A 15390-nucleotide genomic window follows, 5' to 3' on the forward strand; every position below is an offset into this window, starting at 1 on the left:
CTAAAGAGACCCAGCTCCCTCAGCCTTTCCTCATAAGGGAGATGTTCCACTCCCTGCATCATCTTTGTGGCTCTGTGCTGGACTCTTTCAAGCAGTTCCCTGTCCTTCTTGAACTGAGGGGCCCAGAACTGGACACAACACTCCAGATGTGGCCTCACCAATGCAGAATAGAGGGGGAGGAGAACCTCTCTTGACCTACTAACCACACCCTTTCTAATGCACCCCAGGAGCAGCAGCAGCTAATACACCAGGGAGCAGCAGCAGCTCCGCGGCACACGAAGGGACAGCAGGCGGCAACCTCCAACTAACCCCCCTTCCCCCGAGCAGCCCCCGGACAGGAGGCGGCAAAACACGCAACCCCGCTCCCCCCGAGCAGCCCCGCCCGGCTCCTGCTCCCCGCCCCGCCGCCATCTTGCGGCCCGGCGCCCCGCCCGCCGGGCTCCGGCCCCCGAGCCGCTCCCCGCCCGGGCCCGGCCTCCCGGGCTCCTCCCGGGCTCCTCCCGGTGGTGTCTGCGGGCCCCGGTCCCGGCCGTGCTGCTCCGCCCGCCGCCCGTGCACGGGGCCCCGACCCGGGAGGGCCGAGCCCGCAGGGAGGAGCTGCAGCCCTCACCAGCTGCTCCAACACCCGCTGGATACTCGGGGTTTTTTTCTCGCAACGGGCACCTTTTCCCCGAGGGGGACAGCCTCTTCTCCCTGGTGAGGGGTGACAGGAGCGGGGGGGACGGCTGCAGGCCGCGCCAGGGGGTGAGCGGAGGCACCGGGCAGCATTTTCTCGCCGAAGGGCTGTCAGGCCCTGGGAGGCGTTTGAGGGGCGGCTGGAGCTGCTGCTCGGGGCACGGTCCGGGGCCGGGCTGGGTGATCCTGGAGGGCTCTTCCCGCCAGGGACGTTCTGTGGTTCCTCTCCTGAGGGGCAGACGGCATTTACAGCAGGGCAGGAGGCACTTCAGGCTCCCTTAGCAGATGGTGAAAGGAAGGGCTGCAGTTAAAGCTTGAAACAGGTCTGTGAATAACTGAAAGTGTCGTGACATTAACACTGAGGTTGATTTTAATGTTCACAATGTGTTTTATAGGTTTAATACTGCCGAAGGAAAGAGGATGGAACCAGCAAATACTGGCAAGGGAGCCGTGCTCATTACTGGAGGAGGTGGTTATTTTGGCTTCCGGTTAGTGCATTAAATAGTTACTACGTACAACAAAAAATGCAATAGATTGCTGCTGCTGAGGGGACAATATCCACCTGGGTTTCCTTTGGAAAACTCTGGGCCTGAGATGCTTGACCCAGCTCACCCCATCTTCAGATTCATCTTGGGTCTCACTCTTAGACAAACATGTGACTCTGTTTCTTAATATTTTAAGCAGATATGTTTTTGTATGTCCAAATGTCAAGCATCAACTGGCTTGCAGACATTTACCTGTTTGACCACCTTTGTGCTGAGGATTTAGATCATAATCTTTCAGGCTGCTCTCAGGAGCAAGACTACACCTGTATGCAGATCTTTCTTCTGGCAGCAGGCCATGGCCTGCAAACAGTTACACACGTGCTTAGCTCTGTAAATTCAGTACTGCATCTGCTCTCTACTCTCAAGAATGTGTTTGTCGTGGACATTGGTGTTTTAGATTTGGAGTTATTAATAAAGTACGTATTTCAGTGAAATCTATTTCCCCTTACTGTAGATGGCTCTACAGGCTGGATCATGTAAAGAAAAAATCCTATTTTGAGCCCTAGACTATCTTCTAGATTACCTTCAGAGTTATAACTGCTTTCATAGGTGAGAGAGATTACAGTCATGACCAAAAAGTAAGTTTCAAGCATGGAGAAAAAAAATCTCAGAAGATACCTGACTTCTGCTTGATTGCTTTCTTCCACTGTCTTGCCCTTCACTATAGAAATACAACAGTTGTAGGAGGGAGGAATACCAGGTTTATACTTTGTGTCAATACCTGCATTTATACCTGTGACTTGGAGTAATATTCATACCAGCTTAGAGCCATTCCTCTTCTCCATGAATTTCAAACACAAGGGTGAAGACCAGCCTGTTGTTCTGACAGAACTAGGATGACACAAAAGCAATAAGATAAAACCAGTAACATTTTTTAAAAAATATTTGGCTGCAGATTAACATCTGAAAAGTTTGCTATTGCTGATCTGCAGGGGACAGAAGCAGAGAAATAGCTGTGTTCTTCCAAAAAGCTGCTGAAAGCACTTCAGTTATTTCTGTTCTTATTTTTCCTTTACAGCAGTTCCATCTCTTCCCCCACCCCCATAGAAAGTATTGATGGAGCTTAAGAAATTAGTTCAGTACCTAAAGTATCACAGTTAAATCTTCCCCACAGTAAATGGCTGAATATTTAAGACTCGCACTGGGGGCAAAAAGAAACCCGAACAAAAAAACCCAAATGTAACAGTATTAAAATAGTTAATAGTCTTCCCCCACCCCCAGGTGAAATGTTTCATGCTTCATTATGCTACGTATACCAACAGTTTCTATCCTGCTCTAGTTTAGGTTGTGCCATACACCAGAAGGGAGTTGATGTGATTCTCTTTGATGTCATGAAGCCACTTCAAGCCATGCCAGAGGGAATGAAGTTCGTGCAAGGGGATGTCTGCTGCCTGTCTGAAGTGGCAGAGGCACTTCCAGATGTCATCTGTGTATTCCATATCGCTTCCTATGGAATGTCTGGCAGGGAGCAGCTGAACCGAAAACTTATAGAAGATGTTAATGTGAAAGGAACAGAAAATGTCATCCAGGCCTGCAAGAGCACAGGAGTGTCGAGCCTGGTTTATACAAGTACATATAATGTGATATTTGGAGGCCAGATTATAGAAAATGGGGATGAATCTCTGCCTTACCTACCTCTTCACCTTCATCCAGATCACTACTCCCGGACCAAGTCTTTAGCTGAAATGAAGGTGTTGGAGGCAAATGGTGCTGAGCTTGAAAATGGGAAAGGTATATTAAGGACTTGTGCTCTCCGACCAGCAGGCATCTATGGGCCTGGAGAACAAAGACATCTTCCAAGAATAGTTAGTTACATTGAAAGGGGGCTGTTTAAATTTGTATATGGAGATCCCCTTAGTTTAGTAGAATTTGTCCATGTTGACAACCTAGTTCAGGCTCATATCCTTGCGTCTGAGGCCCTCAAAGCCAGCAGAAAGCACATAGCTGCAGGTCAAGCCTATTTTATTTCTGATGGCAGGCCTGTCAATAACTTTGAATTTTTCCGACCGTTAGTGGAAGGTTTGGGTTACAAGTTCCCAACCTGTCGCCTTCCACTCTCCCTGGTCTATTTCTTTGCATTCCTTACTGAAGTAGTTCATTTTCTTGTAGGTCACATTTACAATTTTCAGCCTCTTCTCACTCGCACAGAGGTTTACAAAACTGGTGTCACACATTATTTTAGTATGGAGAAAGCCAGAAAGGAGCTGGGCTATGAGCCTCAGCAGTATAGCCTGAACGAAGTGGTTGAGTGGTTTAGATCTCAGGGCTGTGGACCAAAGCCAAGGAAGTACACCATCATGCATCTTGTGAGGGATGGAGGTTTGCTCTTGCTGCTGATTGCAGTGATGGTCTCATGGTTTCCATCTGCAGTTACATTTTCACTCTGAAAGGTGAAACACTTGAGTACAGAGCACGGAATTTGGTTATGTTGTCTGAGTACTCTTGGTTTTGACAGGTAACAGAAAAAAGACCCAAGAACATACACCTGTGTCATTAAGGTAAATGTCTTCAACAGTTTTATCCCCAAAGAATGGAAATGCTAAGTAAAAAGGTGTAATTTTTATACATATTTCCTCTTCAGAGTAAAATTGATCAGATCACTAACAAGATGAAACTTAGTATTACTGCAAACTATTTTATTTTCAGGCACAACAGCACACTACAATGAATGGAACAAGTGTCCTTTGACTGACCCTTATTCCTCCCTGCTGGGATTATATTCTTGATCCCTGTCCTTTATTCCTAAAAAGTTTGTGCTTCATGATCCAGAGGGTAATAAACTTTTTCTTTGATCACATTCCAAACTCAAATTCAGCTTTCCAGCTTGGATGTATATATGCCTACCCAAGATTAACTGATAAACTGCTAGATAATAAATAAATGCCTTTTTTTAATTAATTAATACATTCTGGTATGCTTTTCTGAGTTAACTCTGTGATATCTAATGACATTTCTGAGAAAATGCACAATAGTTAAGCTAAGTTGTAGCAAAGAGCTTAAAGCAGCACAGATTTGTAGATTTTTTCTAACAGTAAAATCTGCCTGTTTAAAATGAATGAGCTAAAGTGCATTCATAAATAAGATCTATGATTTTTCCCAGCATTATTGAATGGTTAAACAAATAATCCATCAAAGACGTTTGGTGAGTGATTACATTCATGTTCCACTGTTTATAAAACATTTTTAGCCTTTAATAATATTTCTTTAACACCTGACACAATTTGAATAGAACATCACCTTTGTAGTAGGAATTAAACTCATTATTTGGGGGAGTTTTAAGAATAGAAAACAAGACCTTGAGTACAGGTGTCTACTGTCTCTAGCAACTCCCTCATCTCTCTGTCAGTTTAAAATAGGAACAAGTACTGAGAAACTTCACATCAAAATATTAAATCACTAAGTTGTTTTCCCTTAACCTGTCAGAATGACATTTTCAGTACTTCTTGAGAAAAGGACAGTCAAGAAACTTTACTCGGTAGCGTCCCAGATAGCTTTTTAGGTAAAACAGAAAAGGAAACTCCAGAGGAGACAAACACAACCACATGAATACCAAAAACTCTGGCAAAAGCTGAGCTCCACACATGAACCTTTTCATTTGTCTGGAGTCAAGGACAGAAGTTTTCACTGGTAACAGGAGGCATTATTGTGTCCTCGTGGGCCATGACTCCTGCTGGAGCACAGGGTACTAAATCAGGTACTGGTTAGGAGGAATAGCCAGTGGCTACCCCACACCCCATCAGCAGGGTGTCATTGTATTCACTAATTCCCTGTCATTCTGCTCCATCTAATTTAAAAAAAAAAAAAAAGAAAAAAAAAAAAAAAAGAAAAAAAAAAAGAGCAAAGTCTTGACTACAGAAGAGGTGAAGGATTTTTTTCCTCTTTCCAAAATCAAACCAGGAAATCTGTGGCTGAGGAAGAGACTTTTAAATTGCCTGAAAATTACATATATATATATAAAGTCAGTCACAGCTGCTCTATTTTAAGTATTTTACAATGAGAATTCCTTCTCCTTCCTGTTTATGTTATTAATACTCTTGCATGAATAGCTGACTAAATTAAGGTGATTAATTGAAGTATTGTGTCTGTGTACAAATTTTAATCTATTACCTGTTTTACTGAAAGTTAATTACCAGAAATGCATCTAAAAACTGAAAAAGCAGAACAAAACGTAGCACAGCTTCAGTTTTTCCTAGTCCTCAAAATTCTTTAACAACTGATAAGTGCCTGAATGAGGCTGATGTTCTATGTGAACAGTTTAAGAATCTTTGGTCAGCTGCTTAACCTCACATGCACAGCATGTCAGGGTAAAACTGCTAGATACACATGAACAACTTAAGACTTCTAATTTATATTTATATACATTTACTTTAGAAATTGAAATGTCAATCATCCTTAAAGTAGACCAGATTTTTATAGTGCCTTCTCCTAAGATACTCAACCAAAATTTTCCTTCATTTCTAGTGAATACTAATTTCCACATACTTTCAACAACATATTTAATAATTTACAATGTCCTGAACATAAATTTTAGAAGATCTGGGGAATAAATTGCAATTCAGAGTAGACAAGTGTTAAGGGAAGGAATTCTGCTTTCTTTTAGTCAAGATTCCCTGTTTTGCTGGAGCAGCACCTAAGATGTAGACTAGCAGTGAATGAACTTGTACTCTCATTAATAGCTGTGCATGTTTATAAACACTGTCAAGGATCAGAAGACAAATTTGGCATTAAACTGATTCTGAAGGTTAATTTTCATTATATTTAACTCCTATTTCTAAAAATATAAATTGAATTTTGGTCTGGAACAAAGTCAGCTCTCTGGACTGCACTTGGAAATGCTGACACACAATTATAGCAGAATTCAACAACCTGTACTTCAGCTTCCAAGCCACCTTCAGGGTTTTTTCCGACTAGGAACTATCTTTGACTGGAAAAGTCAAAGAGAATTGCTGGTACATAGCTAATGCCATCTCACCATCTAGAAGGTTAGTAAGAGAACTGCAAAACTAAAAACAAGTATTTGCAACAGAGCAAATAATAGATGCATTGAAGTGGAAATAAGTGAGAACACAGGCAACAAAACATCTGAATGAAGAAATGTTTTGGACTTCAGAACTCAGGCATACTAATAGTCACAAATTAAAAGGTAATAAAGACCTTTCAGCTCATCTAATGACCTAGAATAACTAGGCTGCAGGATACCTCATATCAAGTCCTGCCCCATATGCATATGCTTTTTATCAAAAGAAAGAAAAATTTTGTTCCCAAGACTCCCAACAATGAAAAAAATCACAACATAAATACCATATACCCATGCAACCTTACAAGCAGGAAATGTGCTGACACCATTTAATGGTGAACATCAAGATTCCCATGCTTCCAACTGACTGTACAGGTATCCTTTGCTTTGTTCCAACTTTACTGCTTGAGTTGATCCAAATCTGATGCTCTGTAGAGCTAAAGCTTCTACCTACCTATCACTGAACAAGGTCGGTTAGGAGTTGCAATTGAAACCTGATCTTTGACCTTTTCCTTCTGCCCTGCTTGTTTTGCAGCCAGATGAAGTGCAACAAGAACCATGACTATGGAAACAATCAATAAGACAGTTCATCTTAAACACACAGAAATGCCCTTCCCTCCAGCCTGGAGCAGAACACACCATAACACAACAGACCACTGGTCAATAAGAACTCACTTGTACTCCTCAAATGACTGGCAAAATTAATGAAATTCAATGAGCAATACTTAAACAAAGAAGCATCTGGCATCATTCATATTACTGCTGAGATATCAAAAATTATTTATTAAAAATAAGTTATTCTAAGGATTTTAAACAGTTTTATAAGAATACAACAATTTAACAGATATTGTTAACTTAAAACAATTATAAATGTTTTTCCTCCTAGATTATAAAATTGGCACACAAATTCAAATCTAATTTCATATTACAACAGTTGCAAGTGTAAAAAAGTTGCTTATGGAGTCTACTCTGACAACAAATTGAGAGGTGAAATTTTGCAGTTAAAAGACAGTGCAAGAAACAAGAGAAGAGTTAGTACATAGTCTTGCCCATCACTTGCAAGACAGAGGAACAGCCAATGCAGTATTTCCTTCTGGACACAGTGTAACATTATACTCTGGGGAAAAGTCTTACTGTTAAATTAAATGGATTTTCATAAATATTGAGGAGTGTCTCTCATAACTTTTGACATCAAGTATCTGTGGACAATATGCACAGAACTTTTCAAAGGACTATAAATTTGCTAATTTTTAACTATTTGCAAAGCAGCAGTACAAGAAACTCTTGTGTTCATCACACAATGGCTGTCCTGTGTCAGGAAAATGCACATCAAGAAAAGAAACCAGGGCAAATGGACAATTTTGTTATGTCCCTCTGGAACTGAGCTTAAAACACCAAAGCAACAGCCTTGAGCTCTAGGGTTAGGGTTAGGTCTCTCCCTAAGCCCTGGCTTCTTGTAGTCTCCTATCCTTTGTGACCAGTCCAACCTTAGCTGGTACTCAGCTGCCTATACATCCTGTCCCACCTGTAGCAAAAATCTCAGGACCTTCCAGCCAAGGCTTTGGGCCACCTTGTCTGATCAACTCTGACAACACACTGCTCTCACAACATTAAACAGGAATCATGGAGGTTGTTCAATTAAATATATAACACAGGGAACAATCATGACAAACTAACCATGTCCTCAAACATGCCACAAAATGCATGCACACCAATGGTCCCCCCCTCGAGGAGCAGCAGCTGGATCATCCCATTACACCTGGATACTGCAGGTAAGCCCAGCTTTATACAGTAGTCTAGGTTAGAGCTTCACATCCCAGATCCATACTTGATGTGATTTTTTTATTTGTTTGAGTGGAGTTTCCACCCATCTAATCCTTGAACAATCACACCTGGGTACTGAGAAGCTTTCAGGCAGGAGGAAGAAAAGAAGATAATTGCCTTTAACTTTGCTCTCTTTTTTCAGTTGGGTGATTAGTAATCAATTTCTTTATAATAAAAAATGTACAGAAGCCATCCCATTGTGAGGCACACTATTACAGCACTTTCATCTTTGAGACAAGACTGTCTTTACAGAATAACTAAAACCTCAAGGGAGTACCTCTAACCATCTTCTGTGAAGGCACAGTGACATCAGTGAAGTGCCTCTTGAAACAACAGAAGTCATAGCACAGGGAGCAAGAGAAAACTGCTGAGACAGCTTCATCAGGCCATGAATCCCAAATCCAAGCAAGTTTTCTGTGATCAGAAATGTAGCACTGTGTATGCAGCATTTTATGCCTCAGGCAGTCACTTTGACAGGAAAACTTAATCCCTCTGCAGATATTTGGAAGTTAAAGTCAAGCATACAGATAGCAAAATTGCACCCACACAGAGATAAAGGAACCAGGAATTTGATAATAACACAGTGCTAGCACAAAGAGCCAAGACATACACAAGTTATGACAGCTGGTGTTAAATATGCCAGGACTCTTGTTCTGCTCTGGCAGGAAAAAAACACTTGCTCATCTAACAAGTTTTCTCATCTGTAGCTCTATGTTTTTAATCTTATTATCCTCTGTTTCTGCCTACTATCCTCCTTGGATTAGATCCCTTTTGGGAAAACAGTCTACATTTACACGACACAATCAGTTGACACTCTTGTCTAAGTAGGGTTGCAAAGTTAAAAATGGACAGTTCATTTAAAAATTCATTTCTAAGCACATTAGCAGCCGAAAGGATTTGCAAAATGATACCACAACCAAGTAAATGCTTTTCAGAATTTGAAATATCCTTCCATTATGTGAACAGGTATTTCCTACTGCATATTTTAAGAACCTTTCCTTCCAGTGCCTTGAGGTTGTGAACATAAGTTCACTGGGGCTATGAATACAGGTTCACACATCATTCCTTTCTTAAACCTTTACAAAGAGTTCAACACGAAAAACACAGCTACAGTTGCAGAGAATATTTGGTTTCAACAAAATTAACATGTTATCTAATTCTCAAAAATGCAACTAAAAACTTTTAACAAGAGACAAAATGGTATGAGTTATCAGCTGCCCAAAATATTTGATACAGTAACAGAAGTACAACCTGCTGCCTGGGGCACTGTCACATACATGATGTGGCAATGCCAGCATAGAAGTGCTTTTATAGCAGTTAATAAATTAAAAACTCACTCCCAGCTAATCTTGAGGAGCTAGGTTGTTCAAGTGGTGTGATTCCATGCATGCAAATTGTTGTGAATGTCTTGTCTATGGCCTGTGTACACAAATACAGTAGATGATTTATCCTTGTACTTCAGGTATTGATAGTAAAAAGTGAGGTCTATCCAACTATATGTCCTCAAATTGTAAAAAATCTTTAGAATACAAAGAAGGTCTGGCCTGCACAGAGGGTATGCTTTGTACAGAATATAAATTATAAGGAATTAAAACAGTCTTTCTTGTAACAAGAAATTATTAAGGAAAGCCATCTTTCATCCACCTTCTCTTCTTCCAGTCATTCAGTCTGATGAGCCCATTGTTGTCTAGGATGACCAGGATAAATTACTTTCTTCCTGAATTGCACCATAAAGCATGCATCAAAGAATGACTGCTTTAAGAGTAGAATTTGCTGTTACTGACTTTCTTCTCCTTTAATCTTAGGGGAAAAAGAAAAAGAAAAATTCAAGTCTACTAGGAATTTCTCAGGGGAAAACAGCCTACCAAGTTAAATTTACTTGGATACAAACAGTGAGTAATATATCAACAGCAAGCATTGCCATTTTTTTCCCCTCAATAAATGGGAATAAACCAGTGATTCATAAAAAAGGATAAAAATATTTGATGAAAAGTCTTCCACTCCATCTTGAAACCTACTCAAGACTTCCTCCTGGTACCTGGAGCCTGTGTCTGTCTCCCTCACACCAAGCCCAAAGGTGGCAGCAAAGGAGAAAGATCCTTCCCCTAAGCTTTGGATGACGTACTGACACTTGACTGACAATTCTATGCTGTTACAACTCAATACTGGTTTTATCTTTTTTGGTTCATGTATCTAGAAGCACATTCTGTTCCAACATATCTAATACACTAACAACATTTCCAGGGACATAACTTTGATAGTGCAGAAGGAGACAGGTAATTTATTTATTTGGCTATACATACTTTCAGGCTTTCCTCATGGAAAGCAGGGGAAAAAACGAATATGAACTCCCAGGATTACATGTTTCACTGAGAGCACTGAAACTGAGATTTCACTGAGCAGATATTTCACAGCATCTGCTGGCCTCTAGTGGCTCACTGCCCAGCCTTGCCTCCCTGCAGCCCTTCCCTGCTTCAGATACCCTCACTCCTTAGATGCTCATTTTGATAAATCTGAGATTTCTTTACCATAAATCATGTCTAGGCAGAGCTGCCTTGGAAAGAACAACGATTGTCAACCCACCTGCGGTTGCATGTGTCTTGATATATCTGTAGTTTGTGCTCATTCACATTGAATTCTTTTAATATAGCATCTCTGTTGGGATTCCTTAAATTCACACGGGTGTCATAAAGGAACAGCTGGTTATTTAACTCCTCCTGGCGCTTCCGAAGTTGCCGACACGAGGAATAAAGCTCTTCTTCACTTTCCTTCAAAAAAATATTGGAAATCAACTTAACTTGTAAGACACATACCCAAAATTACATAGAATCAACGCAGTTTGAGCCACATTCCATTAGCTTTAGAGGATGTTTTATAAAACGAGTTTTATAAGGATGCTTCTGGAACGTTGTCTGGTGAGGAGAGGACAGCAAATGATGTATCAAGCTGGGTTATCTGATTATAACAGTTTCTAAAATGCTTTTCTGAAAGTTTAATTTTTTTATTCTTCCATCATATTTGTGTATTACATAACATGCTACCAATCCTGATGCTTTCCTACTGACATCCAGACTAAAGGTGGAAATACTGGCTAGTAAATAGGACCCCTGATAGCAGCAAGTATTCAGATGATCCAGAAAGATGGACAGATCCCATATTTCTGTGGAGCTATGGCAATTCAATACTTGCAGAGGAACTGACTAAGTATTTGAAGAAAGATTTGCAGAAGTCAGTTTCTGTTGTTTTATGCAGCCCACAGCAGAGATTCTCAAAATACTCCACCAGCATAAAGTAATTCTCATTATTCCCTTTGTGACTTCAAATTAGTTTAGTACTTCAAAACTTTGGATGCAAAAGCTGTCTCCTTCATAGAGTTCCTAGTGGGGAATAGTCCTGTCAGGACTGAAGTCTTAATTTTCACATCAACAGCAAAACCAGATACTCAACCTACAAGAAATGACATGCAATCAATAAATGTAATAAATCTAAACATTTTCAGAGGCAGAATACTAATAGGAATGCCTCCTTCTGCACTCAGTCTGGATTGAGGAAAACTGACAGGTTAGCTACATCCCCACAGGGTTTCAGTTCAGACAAGATTCTTTCCTAAAGCTTCTTTTTTCCCTCCTGAAACACATTCCAATAGCTCCCAGGTATGGATTGAATCAACTGAAACAGCCTCAGTGCTATGCTACTAATTAAGAGTCTTAAAGCAATTTATTTTATTTATTTGCTTCTTTAAAGAAGGAGGAAACTTTGCATTCCCAAATTGCAAAGGGAAAAGCAGATTGCCAATTACCAATTTGCAGGTGCAATCATGAAGATGCACAAGTACTACTATTTGTGCTTGTAAATAAATGGATCCACAAAGCTAGGCTTTAAAACCCCATTTAAGAGTGTCCATTTCAATTCGTATGTTAAAAACAAACACCATTGATTCTGATTGTAAACAGAGAACGCTGAAGAGAGATACACTTTCTGAAGCAAATAAATAATTTTTTCAAACAAATAAGACATGCTTCTAAATGTAACCACAAGCTCAGTATAGTACAATTTCTACAATAGAAAGCTAGTTAACTTGAACAGAAACTGAATAAGGCCCCACATAATAATTCACAAATGTGCATGATTATGTCTACAATATTCTTGCTTCTCTATTCTTGAGAAATTCCACAGCCATCTGTAATTCCCCTTTATAATTTTGTATTTCATCTCTAAAAGTATGCAGATGGCCTTTGTATATAAACAGGCCTGTTATTAAATTATATCATTTTATAGAGGGTCATCATTTTAAAAAAAAAGGGCAGAGGAACAGATGGAGACAGCCTTGATCTTTTCTTGAATGATCTGCAAACATTCTAGAAGTTGATTAACTATGGCCAGCCTTGGTTTGCTGCAGACTGCCAAACAAAAGGGAAGCTTTTTGAAAGTTCTCCTGCCACTGCATTACCACCCAGAGACATCAGACATTGTAAAAAAACTCAGAGCTGTGCTGCATCTTCATTTGGCTTAACAAGCAGAAGGGGCTTCAAGAGTGCAAAATGTGCTACTGTCAAAGGACGTGGTGCTGACAGACTGGGGGACATGCTGCTGCTATGAAGAACACTTTCATAGCTACTCCTGCCCCAGACAAATAATGATCTGAATTTCTGAAGAGAAACCACAGCAGGAGGACTTCACAGTATATCTACAAGTGATGTCCATGCTCAACGTATTGGGAAATGGAGAGTTGCTGCCAGTTTTTTCAAAGGCAGAGAGCCAAAAATTAGCAGTTGATCAGGCCTCCTCTATCAGACTAGTGCCCATGAAGTATGAACTTTTTAAGTGCTATCTTGAAAGGACATAGGTCCCTTTTGTTTACAGACACACATACAATCTTGGTCTCAGCTTCTAGCCCTCTCCTGTTCTCATGACTCTCTGCTAGCCAACAGGAGGAACTTACCATGGCTACAAAACACTCTTTACATGCAGTCATTTTACATCATGTGTTATAAGGTGGTTTTGTAAACCCTGACTGAGGTTGTTTGAAAAAGGATGCCACTCCTCTGTGAGGAAAAATGTGACTGAATTCAGTAATTTCCATTGCAGTGTATGCAAGTGCAGGTGCAAATCCCCCCAGAGGCATAATGACTTACAGTTGGCAGAAGCTGGTGTTTTAATCAGGAAAAATAAAGTAAGCTGGTGTGAACTGCAGTGTAAGCCTGAATCGTTGTAAAAGATTACAAATAAGAAGTTGGTCTTTCTGGTTTTTTCTCTGAATCTGAAAGGTACCTGAAAGCACCCTGAAATACCCACTTCCCTGAAGCATCTTGAAATTTTCATCACATGGCCTCTACATCAGTGCATTTAAATTACATAAAATATTATTGAGATAGAGTCAGAATAATCCTGCTTCAAATCGATATATACAGCAGTGCCTTTGGAACATCAACAAATGCTGTTCACAGATCAGCCACTTCAGTGCCTGGCTTTATGAGCAAGGATGCATCATTATCTTTTCCCTGTATGTTTAGAAATAGTAGTACTTCAATTACATGTTGTAGAGAGGCTTAAAAGAAACAGATTAGCAAGTCTGTAGGAACCAGAATATGTCACCCACCTGGTGGCTTGTTTATTTTAATGAAATACTGGTAGAAATTACTACCTTCTTTTCCTAAAGTGATTTTTTTAATTATTATTATTATTTAGGTAGCACCTTTAACAAAGAGATTGTTCTACAAAGTCAAAGCTGAATTTAGCTAGCTTTGCATCAGTCAGGTAACAGGGGAAGACAACGACCATCATGTTACAGCAGAAACTAGAGGAAGTAACAAGGTTTTGTTACAACTGTGTTATCTGTTCACCCAAAGGGAGAGTAACTCATTTTTCATTTAGTCTTTCCCAGATGAAATGCCTGACAATAGCTCATTAGACAACACAGAACATGAAAATAAATCCTCGTTTCCTGTTTTCTACAAAGAACTGATCACATACACTTTAAGTGTGCAAAAACCCCCCAGTGGTTCTCACCAGAATTTGCTGCATTTCACAGTGAACCAGAAGCGAGGCCAGCTCTATATCTTCACTGTAGCCGTTCTTGAGTGGAATTGATCTAAAACCTAGGGCAGGGGGGGAACATTTGAAAAAGGCAATTAGTTTAAAGACAAAGGGTCATCTGCAGTCACAAAAATGGTGCATACAGTCCTGAAGGCTGACAGATCCTTCATTGCTCAAGTGCTCCACTGCCAAGAGCAGGCTTTGCTATAACTTGCTATAATAATTACAGGAAAGCAAAAGGCAACAATGGCAAAATGCAGAAACACAGAATTTCAGATGCTCTTGAAAACCAAACCAGAAGCAGAGGCAAATGGAAAACATAACTCTACGTACACCCACATTTAAGATAATCAACAAAAGAAATGCACTGGCACCAAAACAGAAAAAGAATCTTCCCAGTTTTACTCGAGTACATAAGCTTGTTGCTGAAATGGAGTATGTGGCAAAGAGTGAAAATTCTTTCACATAGCACTTTCATATCTCAATGTAAAAATGGAATTTCAAGAGGGTGAGAGAATTATTTTAAATACTTGCAAGCTACACACTCAGCATCATATTAAACAATGGAGTAAAGGAACTCAGATCAAAAGACAACTTGTCATTTGGCATGTTGTAGCTGCTACTGAGAGTAAAGTCAGAACACAACAATTCTGAATAGCATCTATTTGACTTAGATCCTTATTATACCCAATGATCTTACCCGATTTGATTCCTTTGATGGGAAAAGTGGCATGTGCTAAGAAATTGGGATCACTGAACATATCCTCCTCATAAACCACAAAGCGCAGAAATGCTAGATTTGGATCATAAATTTCAAATTTCACTTGCTCTGGACAGGGTGCCCAAACTGGATTAAGGCCATTGTCATCTGTAATGAAAAGAAAACATTTGCAGTATGAAGCGATAATTTCACTTCATTCACATATGAGTTCCTGTCCCAGGACATTTTCTGGGGATACAAAGGCCCAAAAATCCTATTTACCAGCTGTCTCCTGTTGTAACCTTGCTTCAGATGGTTTGTATTTGTTTATTTGTGGGAGGAGATATGAGGAAATTGGCAGGGTTGGAAATCCATGAAGAAAAGCTGTTATTTGTATTTGAACATATAAAACCTCCTTGGACATGTGTTTGTAAACAAATAGCTAATTCATGCTCCATATCAGAGTAAAAGCATGGAAAGCACTGGGAAGATTAATGTACAATGGCACAATTATTACAGTCATTTATGGAACACCGAGTAATTTGGTATGTGTAACACAGCCAGGAAGTTTGCTCTCTAGAGGTTTGGTCACT

At 40.1% G+C, this 15390-nt stretch overlaps 2 protein-coding genes across 2 annotated transcripts in view; one reads left to right on the forward strand and one right to left on the reverse strand.

Moving 5' to 3' along the window:
- The first annotated feature begins 496 nt into the window (after positions 1-496).
- On the forward strand, positions 497-4118 carry SDR42E1 (short chain dehydrogenase/reductase family 42E, member 1). The gene is made up of 3 exons (XM_051629447.1): positions 497-696; positions 1071-1163; positions 2500-4118. Exons 2-3 carry the CDS (start codon positions 1096-1098, stop codon positions 3605-3607), a joined length of 1176 nt encoding a protein of 391 aa, XP_051485407.1. The 5' UTR covers positions 497-696; positions 1071-1095; the 3' UTR covers positions 3608-4118.
- A 2886-nt stretch (positions 4119-7004) lies between these two features.
- Positions 7005-15390, reverse strand: part of PLCG2 (phospholipase C gamma 2) — a 60827-nt gene continuing 52441 nt past the window's right edge. The window contains exons 30-33 of the mRNA XM_051629446.1: positions 14798-14965; positions 14071-14159; positions 10645-10829; positions 7005-9861 (exon numbers count right to left, since the gene is read on the reverse strand). Of these exons, the coding sequence (XP_051485406.1) occupies positions 9819-9861; positions 10645-10829; positions 14071-14159; positions 14798-14965 (485 nt within the window). The 3' untranslated portion in view covers positions 7005-9818. The remainder of the gene's footprint in view (positions 9862-10644; positions 10830-14070; positions 14160-14797; positions 14966-15390) is intronic.

The sequence above is a fragment of the Apus apus genome, chromosome 11 (genome assembly GCF_020740795.1).
Source record: "Apus apus isolate bApuApu2 chromosome 11, bApuApu2.pri.cur, whole genome shotgun sequence".
NCBI lineage: Eukaryota > Metazoa > Chordata > Aves > Apodiformes > Apodidae > Apus > Apus apus.

Bases quoted from the DNA above. Each gene is read 5' to 3' on its own strand.
- SDR42E1 (XM_051629447.1), top strand. From the start codon at position 1,096: ATGGAACCAGCAAATACTGGCAAGGGAGCCGTGCTCATTACTGGAGGA. The intron at 1,164-2,499 runs GTTAGTGCATTA...ATCCTGCTCTAG, and splicing joins GGTGGTTATTTTGGCTTCCG to TTTAGGTTGTGCCATACACC.